General features: G+C 43.8%; 1 protein-coding gene across 1 annotated transcript; it reads left to right on the top strand.

Annotated features, from left to right (window-relative positions):
• Window positions 1-11,760: 11,760 nt before the first annotated feature.
• Window positions 11,761-14,803, top strand: LOC102992931 (transmembrane epididymal protein 1-like). Its single transcript, XM_028488409.2, has 2 exons — window positions 11,761-12,038; window positions 12,957-14,803. The coding sequence occupies exon 2, from the start codon at window positions 13,760-13,762 to the stop codon at window positions 14,531-14,533; it is 774 nt and encodes a 257-aa protein (XP_028344210.1). The 5' UTR covers window positions 11,761-12,038; window positions 12,957-13,759; the 3' UTR covers window positions 14,534-14,803.
• Window positions 14,804-16,366: the final 1,563 nt, after the last annotated feature.

The following is a 16,366-nucleotide window of genomic DNA, read 5'->3' as shown; positions in this document are numbered from 1 at the left end:
CACTTCTGGAAGATTATAGATAGGAAAGCTCAAGTATCCAGAATATAGAGAAGGTCCAAGAGAAAAGAGCACCTTTAAACACTTTAGCTGGAAGCAACGTGCTACAGTTCAAGCAGTGGCAATCACTCAGAGAGGCACCTAGAAACCTCACTCAGCGCCAATTCGCTCTCCTTTATATGCAATGTTAATAAGTGTATCTGCCTGATTCATTTACTAGGTCATAAATTAGAAATAGTATATGAATTGAAGAGAAAATTGACATATTGCCAGCAGAGAAGAATTAGCTGGTAGCCTAAGAGAAAAAACTCTGACAAGCAAAAGAAAACTTAAACGATTTTACCAGTTTGGGGTTAAGTGTAGATAATCACAGCACTCGCTCTGTATCCCACCCGCTACCTCATGGTGTTCCTGCCTATATGATGGCACAGCAAGATAACTAACTGAGCCATAAAAAATAAAAACTTCAATTGTTTTCACCATCCCTTATTAAAGGTAGCAGAGAAGTTTCAACATATTTTAGCAATATTCACGTCTAAAATTATTTTAAAAACTGAAAATAAACGCCGAATTTAATTCCAGTTTCCTAGACAACTTGATGGCAAATAATCAGGTTTTATCGTCACTAAAAGTAATTCATTTGCATAAATGAATGAGAAAATGAGCTTTTCTTGAGCAGCTAGTCCAAGGACTTCCATTTTTTGGCAACATAGCAGAGGAGTTTAATCCCCACATCCCACTCCCATTGAAAAGATGTGCTGGATAAAATAAATAAGAAGTAGCAGAACAAGATTATAAATTTTTATCCACGCTCTAAAGAAGAAACCCCAAATCCCCAGGTGATAAAGTATAAACTGTAACGCAGAGCTAGATGCCAGGCTAATGAGTTGATCCTGGGGCAGGCGGTGGCGGGGGTGCTGGACGCAGATAGAAGCCCTACTAGCTGAGGTTTTCATGCCAACAGTACGGACTTGGGCTCAGACACTGGGGGAACTGAAACACGGATTTCTGCAAAAAGGGGTCAGCAGGGTTGGTTCCTTCTGAGGCTTCTGGTGGTTGACTGACAATCACTGGTGTTCCTCATGTTGTAGAAACATCACCCCAATCTCTGCCTTCATTTCAAGGTGTTCTCCCTGTGTGTGTACCTGTGTCCAGATTTCCTCTTTTCTCGTAAGGACACCAGTCACGTTGGATTAGGGGCCCACCCTACTTCAGTGTGACCTCATCTTAACTCATACAATTGCATCTACAATACTCCTATTTCCAAATAACGTCACATTCTGAGGTGCTGGCGGATAGGACTTCAACATATGAATTTGGGGGTGAGAGATGGACACAATCTAACCCAAAAGAGATAATCCACAACAAAGAGGTTGAGCTGACCCACATAGCGGGGGAGTAGCACCCCAAGAGTGTACCATAGAATGTAATAGAAGAATCTAAAAGAGACAAGGCTCTCAAGCCCTCTCAGACATGGTCTCCTCAACATCTCAGGGAGGCAGCACCCCTCCCCTAAGATGGCTGTTATCAGGGTCAGACCAGATAATGTAGAGAAAGTGCCACAAACTGTGATAACGTGAGTTTTCCTTTTTTTTGTACTAATTCAGAATGATACCTCTCGTTTACTGAGGGCTGTGCTAAACTCTATCTCATTCAATTCTTACTATAACCTTGTGTGGTAAACATCCTCATTTTATGGGTAAGGAGACTGAGGCTTAGAGACGTTCAGTCATTAGCCTTAAGTCACATGGCTAGTAAGTGGCAGAGCCAGAATTGAAACTTTGGCTTGTCAGCGTTCAAAGTCTGAGCCTTTACTTATTCTAAATGTTTGCTGGTATTACTACTGAGTTCTGGGCAGTGGTAAGGCTGAGGAAGAGGCAAAAGAACAGAGATATGTTTTATACTGAGGAGGAAAATTCAGTCTCATAGGAGAGTAGATGGAGGTTTATTTTGAAAGCAACTAAGGGGCTGCCCTGGTGGCGCAGTGGTTAAGAATCCGCCTGCCAAGGCAGGGGACACAGGTTCTTGCTCTGGGCCGGGAAGATCCCACATGCCACTGAGCAACTAAGCCCGTGCGCCACAACTACTGAGCCTCCATTCTAGAGCCCGCGAGTCACAACTACTGAGCCCGTGTGCCTAGAGCCCGTGCTCCACAACAAGAGAAGCTACCGCAATGAGAAGCCCGTGCGACGCGATGAAGAGTAGCCCCTGCTGGCCACGATTAGAGAAAATCCACATGCAGCAATGAAGACCCAATGCAGCCATAAATAAATAAATTAATAAATTTAAAAAAAAAGAAACTAAGCATGGTGTTAGAGGGTGGGGATAAAAGAGAAATAAAAAGATGGATGAGATCTAGTCCTTGCCCTGGAGAAGGCGGGGAGAGCAAATAACATCTGTGCATTGTGACCTTGATGGGGCAAGAAGCTTCTGACCCCAGAGTGAGTAACTGCCTGGAGGCTGAGGTCAGGAGTGCAGCGGAAGCTGCAGGGCGCAGGTGACTTTGACTGGATTTGGAATGTGTCAGGGTATGGGCTCTGTTTTGAATCCCAACTCTGCTGCTTGCAAGTTGCATGCCTTTGAACAAGTTACTTAATTCTCAAACTTCCGTTTCTTATACTGTAAAATGAGACTTTTTTTCTTTTTTTGCCTTAAAAGCACTTGCCTTTCTTTCTTCCTATAGAACACCCCCTCCTTTTCTTTTCACTAACTCCCCTCCCTCTCAGAGGAAGGTGGGCCTGCATGCCCACCACAGGCAAGGAGTAAAACAATAGTAAAGCAGGCTGAGCCCCGCAGTGATTCCCTTGCTGGTGGTGGGTTTAGGGGTGGGCATGAAATGCAGGCCCAGGCAGGGAGATGAGAGGGGAAGCCTGCTCTGGTTCTTCTGGTAACATGCTCCCCCATCATAAAGGAATATTTTATGTATATGACAGAGCTGTCTTTTCTGCCTCTGGACATTCTATGAGGATATGGCATCTGTAAGTGTGGCAGCATCTTGAAACGATGATGGTCGCTAATCTGAGGACAAGGCCAATGAGAATGGCAGAGAGAAAAACTAAAATGAACTGGACCCTTGATGATTTCATTCAGTCACTGTATTATCCAGCTCTGGAGCTACACTACCTCTGGAGTTCTTGTTAAGTGAGAGAATAAATTTCTTAATGCTTAAGCCAGCATCATCAGGGCTTTCTCTTCTTTACAGGTGAAAACATATTACATGATTTATTACCTTATAGATTTGAGAGAGATAAATGAGGAAATTCCTATAAAGTGTTTAGCACTGTAAAATGTTAACAATTACCATTAACAGAACACTTTATTATGGAATTATATAGTGCTTTCTTCTTTGCTAACATGTGTCATATTTCTCCAAATATATATGACCACATTTTGGCCAGAATCAAAGGTTCTGCACTTTTGGTGCTCAACCCAGTTGCCAAACACAACCCATGGTAGAGCTTTAATGTCTGTTTCATAATTTATCTATCTACCTATCTGTCTATGTGTAATCTATCTATCTATCTATCTAGTCCTCTAAATGTAACCTCGATGGACAATATAATCCAGATGCCCTTGTTAGTTGGATGGAGATCCTGTCCTCAGGATGTTTTATTTTGCCACTCAGCAGTAAATTCCACAAGAATCCAAGTAGTCTGAAAAAGGGGAACATGGCAGACCTTTCTAAAACTGGAATTTTCCAGAATCACAGACTCTCAGGGCTGGAAAGGACCTGGGAATCACCTTGTCCATATTCTTCATTTTACAGTTGAGACCCAGAGACTTCCTTATGGTCATACAGCTAGAGGCCAGGTCGGGACTGGAACCCAGCCTCCAGACTCTGACTCAATCCCCTTCCATAACATGTCATTTCTTTCCCAACTTTCTCCAGAGTCAACTTCTCTTACAGGCTGAATAAGGGGGAAGCCCTCTCCTCGGGGGCTGTTTGGGCTGCCGGCAATCCGTGGAATCCGTGGGAATCTGTGCATCCACTTCCTACCAAGGTCATTCTGCAGAGTTGTTGCCAGGGACCAGGTGTCCTGGCATGAGATCTGAGACTGGGCAGCCTTTGCTGTCTGCAAACATCAGCCCCTCATCCCCAAGGGGTCACTGAGGGCCAGAAGTTGGGAAGAGGCCTCTCCCTGTCCACGCACTGCTCAGATCCTAGCCTGGAGGGCTGGTAACGAGGGCAGTGCAAGAACCCAGCACCTATAGGCTGGGCAGCCATCCATCCTGGGGTGAGATTTAGGGGCCCTTGAAAGACCTTTCGTCCAGTCTGTCCCAGTCTGGCTCTGCACATGGCCTACCCTCACCCTCACCACCGCCCCTCACCCACACCACATGCACATTCACACCTTTGTTCATACCCTTTTCCACAGGTGAAAGCTCCTACCTACCCTCAGTTGCCCCAGCCCCAACTTGTTGGCCAGTTCAATTTCAGTGCAAATGGCTACTTCTTCCTCAGAATTAACCAAACCCTTCTCGATGTTCCCACCATACTTAGTTTACTTCATTGTCATAAAATTTAATTCAAGATGGCTTTAGTTGAATCTTTGCTACTAGATCAGTGCTTCTCAAACTTTATATGCATACAAATCCCCTGGAGATCTTAGCGAAATACAGATTCAGAATCAGTAGGCCTGGCATAGGGCCTGGGAATCTACATTTCTAACAAGCTCCGCAGTAACGCTGACACTGGTGGCCTATGACCACACTTGCAGTGGCAAGGTACTGCCTCTGAGTTCCTGGAAGGCAGGTGCCATGTCTTATTCATCTTTGTAATACCAGCTTTTAGTATAGTGTCTGGCTGATTATAGCTGGTTTAATGTACATTTGTTGAAGTGAAATGGGTTAAGGCACTGGTGTTTCTGGGGTGTTTCCCTTAAATGTAAGTGTGTGATCTGGGCAGTATTAGAGTATTGTTGTAGCTGAGATGGTGGCAAGTAGGGTGCGGCGGGGCCTGGGGCTCGCAGCAAGGCAGGATAAATCCTGAGTAGGACCAGACCTCAGCTTTTCAGATCCAGAAACTCACGTTTATCAGGCTGTTTAGGTTCTGAAGGACTGACCGATGCTTATAAACCAGAAGCCCCGTGTATTCATTAACGTTAAAGGATCTGTCTCTCCAGTGACTGAATTACTTGTGCCTGCTTATGAGATGCTCCCCGCCCCCACCCATCCATACTCTGCCCCCCACCCTGCCCCTCGCCTGAGATCAAAGTAGCAAGGGATAGCTTAGAACATTGACTCAGAACGTAGATAACTAAATGTACTCGTGGGGAAAATAAAGCAGGTAAAGGAAAAGCTTGACAAGCTGTCCCTTCTCCAAAAAGATTTCATTTCTGTAATACTTATTTCCTCCCCAGTACAGTCTTTCTCCTTGGTTAGCACTGGATGCAGACAGATACATTCTTGCTTCTAACTCTATGTGTTTCTGGCTCCATATTGACCAGCCACTCCCCTTCAGCCAACACATCCTTCTACCACGAAGCCCAGCCTCAAAATAACTGATTTTATTCTAGCTTTTTCCAGCTGCATTCCAGCCTTGAGGGTACATTCAAGGGAGGATTTTAATGGTGGACATGCGTGTGCTGCCCAGTACCTCTTAGGGTGGGGTGCTTCTGCAGGGACAATTCTGCTTGTTTGATGCTGACTCTCCTCGTCCCCCAATGTTGGGGATGCCTCCTTTGGCCTCTCCTCTTGACAAGACCGCTGAGGGCATGGGCAGGGTGGGACAGACCGAGATCCAGCTCGTGGGCTGGCCAGAGTACTGTACCCTCCTGTGGCCTGGGGGCCGTCAGCCGAGGCGGCTGATTGGGAAAGAGGGCTCACAGCCTTCGCCCACTTACCTCCCCTTTTGCCTGATGCTGGGCTGGAGTTCTCTCGTACTTCTTGACAGCTGGTGACTGAGTATCTCAGCATATACTTTGTTACTAACTCACTGCTCACCATGTGACAGCCTGTGGGTCACCTGTCTCCGGGCTTCGGTTTCTTCTTCTGTGAAAAGAGGGATTTGGAGGAAATAGACCCAATGGTCTCATCCAGCCCTAAGATTAACAACTTAAAGTGCTTTATATTTATAACCTGCTTTAAAATGCACTCTTCATGGAATCCTCACGATTACAATTCCACATTTACCTGTGAGGAGAATGAATGTTAGAGAAGATAAATACCTTATCTTAGAACACCTGCCTAGCAATTGGCCAAACACACATTTTCTGAATCACCAACTGGTAATATCTCCTGGGCCTGGACAAGGAGGACTTTTTACTTCTCTCCCACATTGAGAGAGAAAGCACAGGCTTCTGGCTGCCTTGTTTCCTCCTTTCCTCAACTCTCCTTTCCAGGGTCTGGGCTGCGTTCACCCTCTTTGTCTTCTTTCTGCGGAGTTCTCCATGTTCTCCCTCAGCCTTCTCCATCTCTCTTTCTCTCCGCCACCCTCCCTTCCTTCTCCCTTCCCTCTCCATCCCCCTCTTAGCCACCTTCCTCCCCCTCCCTCCCTTTCCTCCTGCATGCCAGCCTTCCTTGGTAAATCCTTTGGGATTCTGCTCTTACAAAGATGTTGACCCACACTCCTGTGTGAGTCTGTGGGTCAGTGAGGGCAGGAAGAGAGCTTCCAGGTGTGACCGGATGACCAGGGTGGTGTTTTCCAGTCGAATGCAATGGTCTCCAAACATCAGGTGAAAGATGGCCTTGCATTGGGATCACCAGTGGTGAGAGAGGGGGCTCTGATTCAAACTGCAGATTCCTGGGCCCAAACTCAGAGACTTTATTTAGTAGAGTCATACAAAACTTAGTACTCTGTATTTTAAAAAAGCTCTCCTGAGATGATTCTGATGTGTAGCAAGATGCATACTTTACTGTTGAGACCTGTGCCCATCAGACCCTGTCCCTGAGGGTAAGCCAGTGAGTGGCCAAGTGTCCACCATAGTTCCAGGAGTGCTGCTTCAGGTGGAGGCCTTGCTTGCAGGTCACAGAACATCAGTTGGTGAGTTTGGCAGCTGCTCCTTCACCGTCCTAGTTGGATACCCCATCGGTGGTATGTCTCGCTGAATAGAAGGGAGCTCCTTGCTTCCACCACATTTGGGCAAGCTCAGTCTCCTGATTTGCATTTCATCTATTTTTGGCTACAAGTCCCTAAACCAGAGGTATTCTTATCCCTTTCATCCTTTTAGATAACACTTCCCTCTCTCCTATGGTTGTCACCCCGATTATTGACTGGAGAAGAGTAAGAGGAAAGCAATTTTCATTCAAGTCCCTCTAATAGAACATGAATTTCCTAATCACTTTAATTAGTTTCCAAATTAAATTAGCTTTCTAATTAAATACCAGGACATTCCCCCTGAGATCTCTGGGTTCTGACAGCTCCATATGTAGAATTTGGAAGTTTCTCTGATGCCATCTAGTCTACCTCTCACTAAAGAACCCTCACTGCCTATTGCTAAAAAACATTTTTTGAAGGCCAGTGTTTTTGCAGATGAGCTCTGTGCTGCATCACCAAGCTCTTTGCTGGGATGACACTCTGCCTTTGGTTTACACCATGTGCTCTCAAAGGGGGCATTATGACCCCCAAGGAAGTAAAAATTTGTAATTTTAGATATTACAATGATGTGTGGCTTTCCAAAGGACCATAGGACATAAAAGAGATAGACAGTATATTTCGTTATTAAATTTTCATGCGGTGGGCGGGGGCATGTGATAAGGGAACATGTTGAAAAGCTTCCTTAGGGAGGACAAAAATGAAAAAAGGGTTGAAAAACACAGGTTTACGCAAAAGGCGTCTATGTCTCTGGGAAGTTATAATTATGCCAGGTCATCCACACCCTTTCATTCGGCCTCTTCTGTGTTTAATTAAGGAGAAAGGAGTCAAGATAAACTTTGAACACACATATGTTAGTCTCTCCAGTTGTTCTTTGGGAATGATCCAATTTGCCCTGACTTCTACAGCTGGGGTGAATTCTCCCTTCTAATTGCATAGCTCTGGTCATTTGCTCCACTCATTTGGTAGTTCACTCTTAGCATTAGTGACTTGCATCATTTGTATGTATCTCTTCTGTCTTTATAACTATAACATAAGCATTTTATGGTGGAGCTCATGTGTTTATGTGTTCATGTATTCATGCATCCATCAAACATCCATTGAGCACCTCCAGGCATAGGGCTAGACTCTAAAGAGGCAAGACAGGACATGGTTTATTACTTCCCAGTAAAAAAAGACTGGTGAAACAGGGTGACAAGTGTACCGATAGAGATGACTAGAAGTTGCATGGAGAGGTATCCTTCCCAGTTGAGAGGAGGCAGTGCTGGAGCTAAGCCTTGAAGGAAAGGCAGAGTTTCTCAGATAGAGAAAAAATATGTAATAGGAAGCCCATTTCAGACCGAGCTGGAAGCTTCTGATATGCCTGGAGAGAATGGTACATGTGGGAAGGGACTGGAACTGAGGCCAGGGCAAAACACGAGGGGCCTTGAAGCTCATTCTAACGACATCGATTTTATCCACAAGTCGAGGGGATGCCACTAGAGAATTCAGATTAGCTCATGGCATGATTAGATCTTTATTCCCAAGATTAGGTTTTCATTCACTGTGGTTGCAATGTGGATAGGAATCAATGAGGACTGGAACCTGGTTAAGAGATATTGCAACAATGCAGTGTTGGTGATGCTTTAACAAGGGTGGTGGGTGGGGATGGAGTGGAAGGAACTGACCAGAAAAGTTACTTAGGAAGGAGAATCTAGAGAATTTGTTGATTAATGGGCTGTGAGGTTGAGTGAAAATTGGTACCACCACTTTGATGGGACATTTATCACTATCTATTAAAACTGAAAAAGGGAATACTAGTCTATAACTCAGAAATGTCATTTATGGTTATCTACCCTAAAGAAGAATATTTTCTCAGAATTATTTGTTTTAAAAAAACAGATAGGCCAACATTTCCATCAATAAGGAACTGGAAAAAGAATATGACATTAACAGGAGTAAGCAGCACCTCTATATGACAAAATGGTTCTGTCTCCATCATGATACATGACTGAGTGAAAAAAAAGTCAGCTGGGCCTGCGCGTCCGGAGCCTGTGCTCCGCGACGGGAGAGGCCACGGCAGAGGGAGGCCCGCATACCACAAAAAAAAAAAAAAAAAAAAAGTCAGTTGTATTGTAGGATGAATCATAGAGGTGTTGATGTCCTAGAGGAAAAACTCATTTTGGCATTTGGGATAGCCCCTTTGCAAACAGCTGTCTTCCCACCTTCTCACCCTAAAGTGGACTTACTAGGCCTCAAGTCTCACTCACCTGCACAACACTTCTACTTCGTCTTCTTATTTCTTAAAAAAAATTAATACTGAGTAGATACAAAATAACATATATAGAATGCAGGTAAACATTGGGATACAACACTCCTGTTACCCACTGTAAGAACAGAAAAAAACACTGCCATTATTTTCAATGTCCTGTATATCCCTCTCAAATCTATCCTATCCTTTCCCTCACAGAGGTAACCATTTTTCCTGAATTTTTTGTTTATAGTTCCACATATGTATTCACATTTTTCACTTGTGAATGTTTTTGAACTTTATGTATAAAGAATCATCCACAAAATTATGTATATTTTGTGACATTCTTTTCTCTTCCAAAATTACATTTTTGAGATTCCATGTTTGTCTTAGTCAGGTTCTCCAGAGAAACAAAACCAATACGAGATGATAGGTAGATAGATAGGTAGATAGATAGATAAATAGATAGATAGATAGGGATTTATTTTGAGGAAATGGCTCATACAATGATGGAGGCAGAGAAGTCCCACCATATGCTCTCTCCAAGCTAGAGACCTAGGAAAGCTGGTGATATAATTCCAATCTGAAGACCATCTAAAGACCTGAGAACCAGGGGAACAATTGATGTAGATCCCAGTGAAAGAGCAGAAGGCCCATGTCCCAGCTCAGTAGACAGGCAGGGAAAAAAAAGGGGCTAATTCCTCCCTCCTCTGTCTTTTGTTCTATTCAGGCCCTCAGCGGATTGGATGAGGTCCACCCACATAGGGGTGGGCCATCTACTTTACTAAATCCACCCATTCAAAGGCTAATCTCACAGACACATCCAGGAATAACGTTTAACCTGGGCACCATATGCCCAGTCAAGTTGACACATAAAACTGTCACAATGTTGTTGTTGAATGTAGCTGTAATTTTCATTTTCACTCCCCTATGATATTTTATGTTATGAGTATTTGATAAATTTATCTATGCATTTAAATAGTGAAGGACATTTTGAGTATTTGTCTCTCTCTCTGTCAGATTTAAACAGTGCTATTGTGGACATTCCTGAGAGTTGTCGTACAGTATATACAAGTAAGGAACTATATCTTCAGCTTTACTATATAAAGTCATATAATGCCAAATTCTTTTCCAAAGTGGTTGTATTAACTTACATTCCCCCTCAGAATATGTTAATTATTCTATTTCTTTCACATCGTCAGACTATTGTCAGGCTAATTTTTGTCAATCTGTTAGGTGTAAAATGATAGCTAGCAAGCAGATGGGGACCTCAGTCCTACAACTAGAAGGAACCAAATTCTGCCACAACCATGTCAGCTTCCAAGAGAACCCTGTGCTATAGAATGAAACACAACCTGGCAGACACCTTGACTGCACTTTGTGAGACTCTGAGCAGAGGACCCAGCAAAGCTATGCCTGCATCCTGACCCACGGAAACTGAGAATAAATGTATGTTGTTTTAAGCCACTAGTTTATGTTAATTAGTTACACAATGACAAATACCGATACAATATGGATCCATGGAGAAGGAAATATAACCCTAATACACCACTTGGTTCTATAGTGAACAGAAGAGCTGAGAGCTGTTTTCTTTAGTTTAAAAACAATCTGGTGAAGGGCTTAGATTGGCTTAGCTGGGTCAGGTGTCCATCCCTTGGCTGATATATGACTAGGAAAGCAGAATTGATTAAAAGATGACAGCTTCCACTTGACCCAGATGGTTTGAGTGGACACTTCCCAGAAGAGGGAAGCTTTCTTTTTCTTTCTTTGTTTTTTCTTTTTGGCCATGCCACATGGTGCGAGAGGCTTTCGGGGTCTTAGTTCTCCGACCAGCGATAGGATCAGCACCCTTGTCATTGAAAGCGCAGAGTACTAACCACTGAACTGCCAGAGAATTTCCGAGGGAAGCTTTCATAATCAAAACGACAATAGATTTCTACCAGGATAATTCAATTAGAAAAGGCAATTAGAAAAGACAAAAATATATCTTAAAGGACATAATTTTTTTCCTTATTTACATATAATATGATTCCATAAAATCATTTGAAAATTAGTAAGAACAGTATATAAATGCAACAAGATGATTAATATAAAGATCAATATAAAATTATAGTCTCATATCACTAAAAATAATATAATTAAATGGAAGATCCAGTCATAGTAGCAACAAAAGACAAATAAACCAATATGGAAATCTGTAGAATCAATATAAAACATAATTAATTAGAGACATTTCCTGTACTGATTGACTGTCATGAAGTGTAACATGATCATCACACTGTAAATAAATGCTTTATTCATGAGAGAAAATATTTGCTGTTTAATTCACATGAAGGTTACTAGCTGAATAGGATCTTCTTTGTTACCAGTACCTACATTTTACTCAGGGATTCTCAAAATTTAGTGTGCATAAGAAAATTCCCTGGGAATGTTTACTGTCATATAATGCCAAATTCTTTTCCAAAGTGGTTGTATTAACTTACATTCCCCCTCAGAATATGTTAATTATTCTATTTCTTTCACATCGTCAGACTATTGTCAGGCTAATTTTTGTCAATCTGTTAGGTGTAAAATGATAGCTAGCAAGCAGATGGGGACCTCAGTCCTACAACTAGAAGGAACCAAATTCTGCCACAACCATGTCAGCTTCCAAGAGAACCCTGTGCTATAGAATGAAACACAACCTGGCAGACACCTTGACTGCACTTTGTGAGACTCTGAGCAGAGGACCCAGCAAAGCTATGCCTGCATCCTGACCCACGGAAACTGAGAATAAATGTATGTTGTTTTAAGCCACTAGTTTATGTTAATTAGTTACACAATGACAAATACCCAATACAATATGGATCCATGGAGAAGGAAATATAACCCTAATACACCACTTGGTTCTATAGTGAACAGAAGAGCTGAGAGCTGTTTTCTTTAGTTTAAAACAAATCTGGTGAAGGGCTTAGATTGGCTTAGCTGGGTCAGGTGTCCATCTCTTGGCCGATATATGACTAGGAAAGCAGAATTGATTAAAAGATGACAGGTCCCACTTGACCCAGATGGTTTGAGTGGACACTTCCCAGAAGAGGGAAGCTTTCTTTTTCTTTCTTTGTTTTTTCTTTTCGGCCATGCCACACGGTGCGAGCGGCTTGTGGGGTCTTACTTCTCCGATCAGGGATAGGATCAGCACCCTTGTCATTGAAAGCGCAGAGTACTAACCACTGAACCACCAGGGAATTTCCAAGGGAAGCTTTCATAATCAAAACAACAATATATTTCTACCAGGATAATTCAATTAGAAAAGGCAATTAGAAAAGACAAAAATATATCTAAAAGGACATAATTTTTTTCCTAATTTACATATAATATGATTCCATAAAATCATTTGAAAATTAGGAAGAACAGTATATAAATGCAAGATGATTAATATAAAGATCAATATAAAATTTAGTCTCATATCTGTAAAAATAAAATAATAAAATGGAAGATCCATTCATACTAGCAACAAAAGACAAATAAACCAATATGGAAATCTGTAGGATCAATATAAAACATAATTAATTAAAGACATTTCCTGTACTTGATTGACTGTCATGAAGTGTAACAAGACCATCACACTGTAAATAAATGCTTTTTTCATGAGAGAAAATATTTGCTGTTTAATTCACATGAAGGTTACTAACTGAATACGATCTTCTTTGTTACCAGTACCTACATTTTACTCAGTGATTCTCAAAATTTAGTGTGCATAAGAAAATTCCCTGGGAATGTTTACTGAAGTGCTTATTGCAAGACACTACCCAAGAGATTTCAAATCAGTACCTCTGAGTGGAACCTATTTGCCTGCACAAGTTGGAAAAACACTGAAACTCAAAGGAAGGAACCTCAGATGGAGCCATTCAGTTCTATCTGGAGATGAGTGGAAGAGATTGTCAGGAGTGAACATTTTTCTGGCTGTCATCAAGTAACATCAGAGTAATTGGGCTGTGTATGTTTATTTGTGGCTTATAAGACTATTTATACCCAGAAGAGCACATTTGTACCTAGTATTTGTATGAGGTTATATGTGAGGTATCTTAAGGGATTTAGCCTATATTGTGTGTTCTCCTTGCTGTCTCTGAGTACTTGCTTGTGTTCTCTGAATTTGGGAGGGAAGTAAGGAAGGTAGAAATGGGGACAAGGGGGAGGAGCGGCAATGGAGGGCCTATGGCATTGTCTCTGAGAAGGAGAGACACTCAAGCATTGTGCTGGCGAATATGCTTATTTCTTCATCTGGCAATGGTTGGTTAGCTATCAATGAACCAGAGCAGAAGACCAGAACTGAAAGCATGACACCCACCCAAAAAACAGTTTGGGTTTTCTCCAAAACCATTTTCCTTCTGTATGTGGAGGCAATGAGCTGAATAGAGAATATAAGTAGACTTCAAGAAGCCCCCTCCACACTCTAGAGCCTGACGTGGCCACTCCGGAGCCTCTTGCCTTTGCCAGTGCTCAGAGCTACCTTCAGTCTCATGGGCGGCTTTGAGGGTCATCTGTACCCAGGACTGTCTCTCTTCTTCTATGGACTTTATCACGCACGACTCGTCTCCAGGGCCTTGATATGCAACTACCCCGTCCAGTATCTGCCACGCCGTCCCTGGAGCAAAGGAAGATGGGCGAAGCTGCAGCAAATACACTATGTGGGACTGGCGAAGATATTGAGCTCCTTCATTTTAGTAGCCCAAGAAATGCATAACATTCAAGGGCAGTTTGTACTGATCAGCAAGATATATCACCAGAGAAACTTTTTGTACCACAAACAGTGGCAGCACCTCACTCTCTACACGACCTTCTTCCTGAGTGGGTGTGTAGATGTGGTGAGCCAGAACCTGCTGCCCCAGCGGTCTCCTGCCCTGGAACAAGGCGCCCAAGGCCTGGGCATGTTTCTGATTCTGCCCCTGATGGTGTCTCACTTGCAGGACTCAGAAGGGGTGGAGCTGCAGTGTCACGTCCTGCTCATCCAGGCCTTGTTCCTGCTGCTGCTGGTGGTGATCGCTGAGCTGTGGGCTCCCAACGTGCGGCGGCTCTGGGTGATGAAGGCCTTTTTATATATGATTACAGGCTCCTGGCTGATCCAGATAGGCTTTATACTGTACAAACCAATCTCTGGCCATAAATGGATGGATGGTGACAAAAATGATATTTTATTTGTCACCGTCTTCTTCTGCTGGCATGTGGCTTCCGTTGCCATTTTGATCATCTGGATCTACGGCATCTCCTTTTTGTGGTATTGTTACATTTGCTGATGTCTGAACCAGGTGAGCCCGGAAGGGTTCCTCTCACCTGCACATTCTGGAACGTCTGGAGGAGAAGTTGTGGGAAGAGGAACTGTCAGAGAGGGAGACCAAGTGTCTATCCTTCAGAGGTGCCACCGAGGTATCTCACTCCACTGGGAGGGGCATACAGCTCTCTCCTCTTTTGGCTTCTTTCAGTCTCGTTTGCTAAGCAGTGAGCAGAGAAAAGGCAAATGAACCCAGGAGGCAAGTTACTATGTCCTTCACTTTCAGCTCCCCAAGTATTTCCCCCATCTCCCCTCAACTCGCCTCAGCTCCAGCCAAAGCAATCTGCTTGCCCTGCTCCTCTCTGCATTCCTCACCCACCACCCCCACCCAGTAGAAAGTGAAAATAAATGTACTATATCCTGCCTTTGGGTTTTTATAAATATCCCTCACCCACCACATAGAATACCTACCACTAGTCACTGACATTTAGTAATTACAATGATTTACAGCCTTTAGTGTGGCATAATAATTTACCAATCACAATAACCACCTCCTCATCCTTTTTCTTTCTGGATCGCTTCAATACTCATATTAAATGTGAACTGTTATTTTGACCATGTAGAACTCATAGAACTGTTATTGAGGTGTTTCCTTTGATTACTTTATGGTTTATCAAACAGAAAGTCAGATACTTTTTTTTCAGCTTTGTTGATATGTACTTAATATATTAAAAAATTGGACATAAGTTACATATTTTGAAGGGTTTGGGCATAAATATATTGTGATACCATCACCACAATCGTTAAAGGCAATTTCCTCTTCAGGGTCGAGAAGAACACAGCAGCAACCTGCACATAGTAAGGACTCAAAAGTGTTTGTCTGCTTCCAGAATTTCTGCCCCCCCTTCTCGCCAAGTGTAGTGTCTGTCAGATTCTTCTACTTGGGTAGATCAACCCATTGCTGTGTACACACCTCAACGAATTTCCAAATAAGACTCACATGCACCCAATCTTTTCTGGTTCTCATATAAAATAAAATCCAATGGCTTTGGGCTGAGTCAAGATGGCAGACTAGGAGGACACGGAGTTTGCCCCTCCTCACAACTAGCACATCTACCAGGCACTGGTGGGGGACCACTGACACTTAAGGGGACAGGAGGAAACCCCAAGCCTCCTGGTAGGATGTTTAGGGGAGGGAGTGGGGAGGAGAAGTGGAGGTGGGATGGGACTGGTGCCCCTGAGAGGTGACTGGGGGAGGGGAGGGTTTCCCACACCCAGAGGGGCCCACCCACAGTGAGGTTGTTAAGAGGGATGGGGAGAGATCCTCAGGAGATTAGAGGATTGGAAGAGAACGCGGCCAGCATTTCCCTTGTCTACTTGGGCCCCAGGGAGCCTGCTGAGGTCCCAGGCCTGATCCTCTGACCTCCGAGGCCCCTTCTGGCTGCATGGGTTCTGAGGGTGTGTGAGGGTGGGAAGTGGGGAGGGAAAGTAGAGGCTGAATGGGACCAGTGTCCCTGAGGAGTGGCTGGGCAAGGGGAGTGGTTCCCAAGCTCAGGAGGGGCCCACCCACAGTGAGAGGATCAATGGGGATGGGGAGAGACCCTCAGGAGATCGGATGATCAGAAGGGAATGTGGACAGTGTTTCCCCGGCCCAGTTGGGCTGCAAGGAGCCTGCTGAGGTCCCAGGCGTAATCCTCCACCCTCCAAGGCTCTCTCTAGCCACGCTGAGCCTAAGCTCCACCCCCACACCTCCACCCAGGTCTTTACCTCCAAACTCAGCGCTCTGAGGTCCCCTCCCGCCATGCTGCATTTTCCAGCTGCCCGCGTCCTCAGTCTAGACCCTGCCCATGCCTAAACC

Source organism: Physeter macrocephalus, chromosome 4, assembly GCF_002837175.3.
Source record: "Physeter macrocephalus isolate SW-GA chromosome 4, ASM283717v5, whole genome shotgun sequence".
NCBI classification, from domain to species: Eukaryota; Metazoa; Chordata; class Mammalia; order Artiodactyla; family Physeteridae; genus Physeter; species Physeter macrocephalus.
Note: the sequence above shows the minus strand (reverse complement) of the source record. Positions and strands in the feature narration are given on the sequence as shown.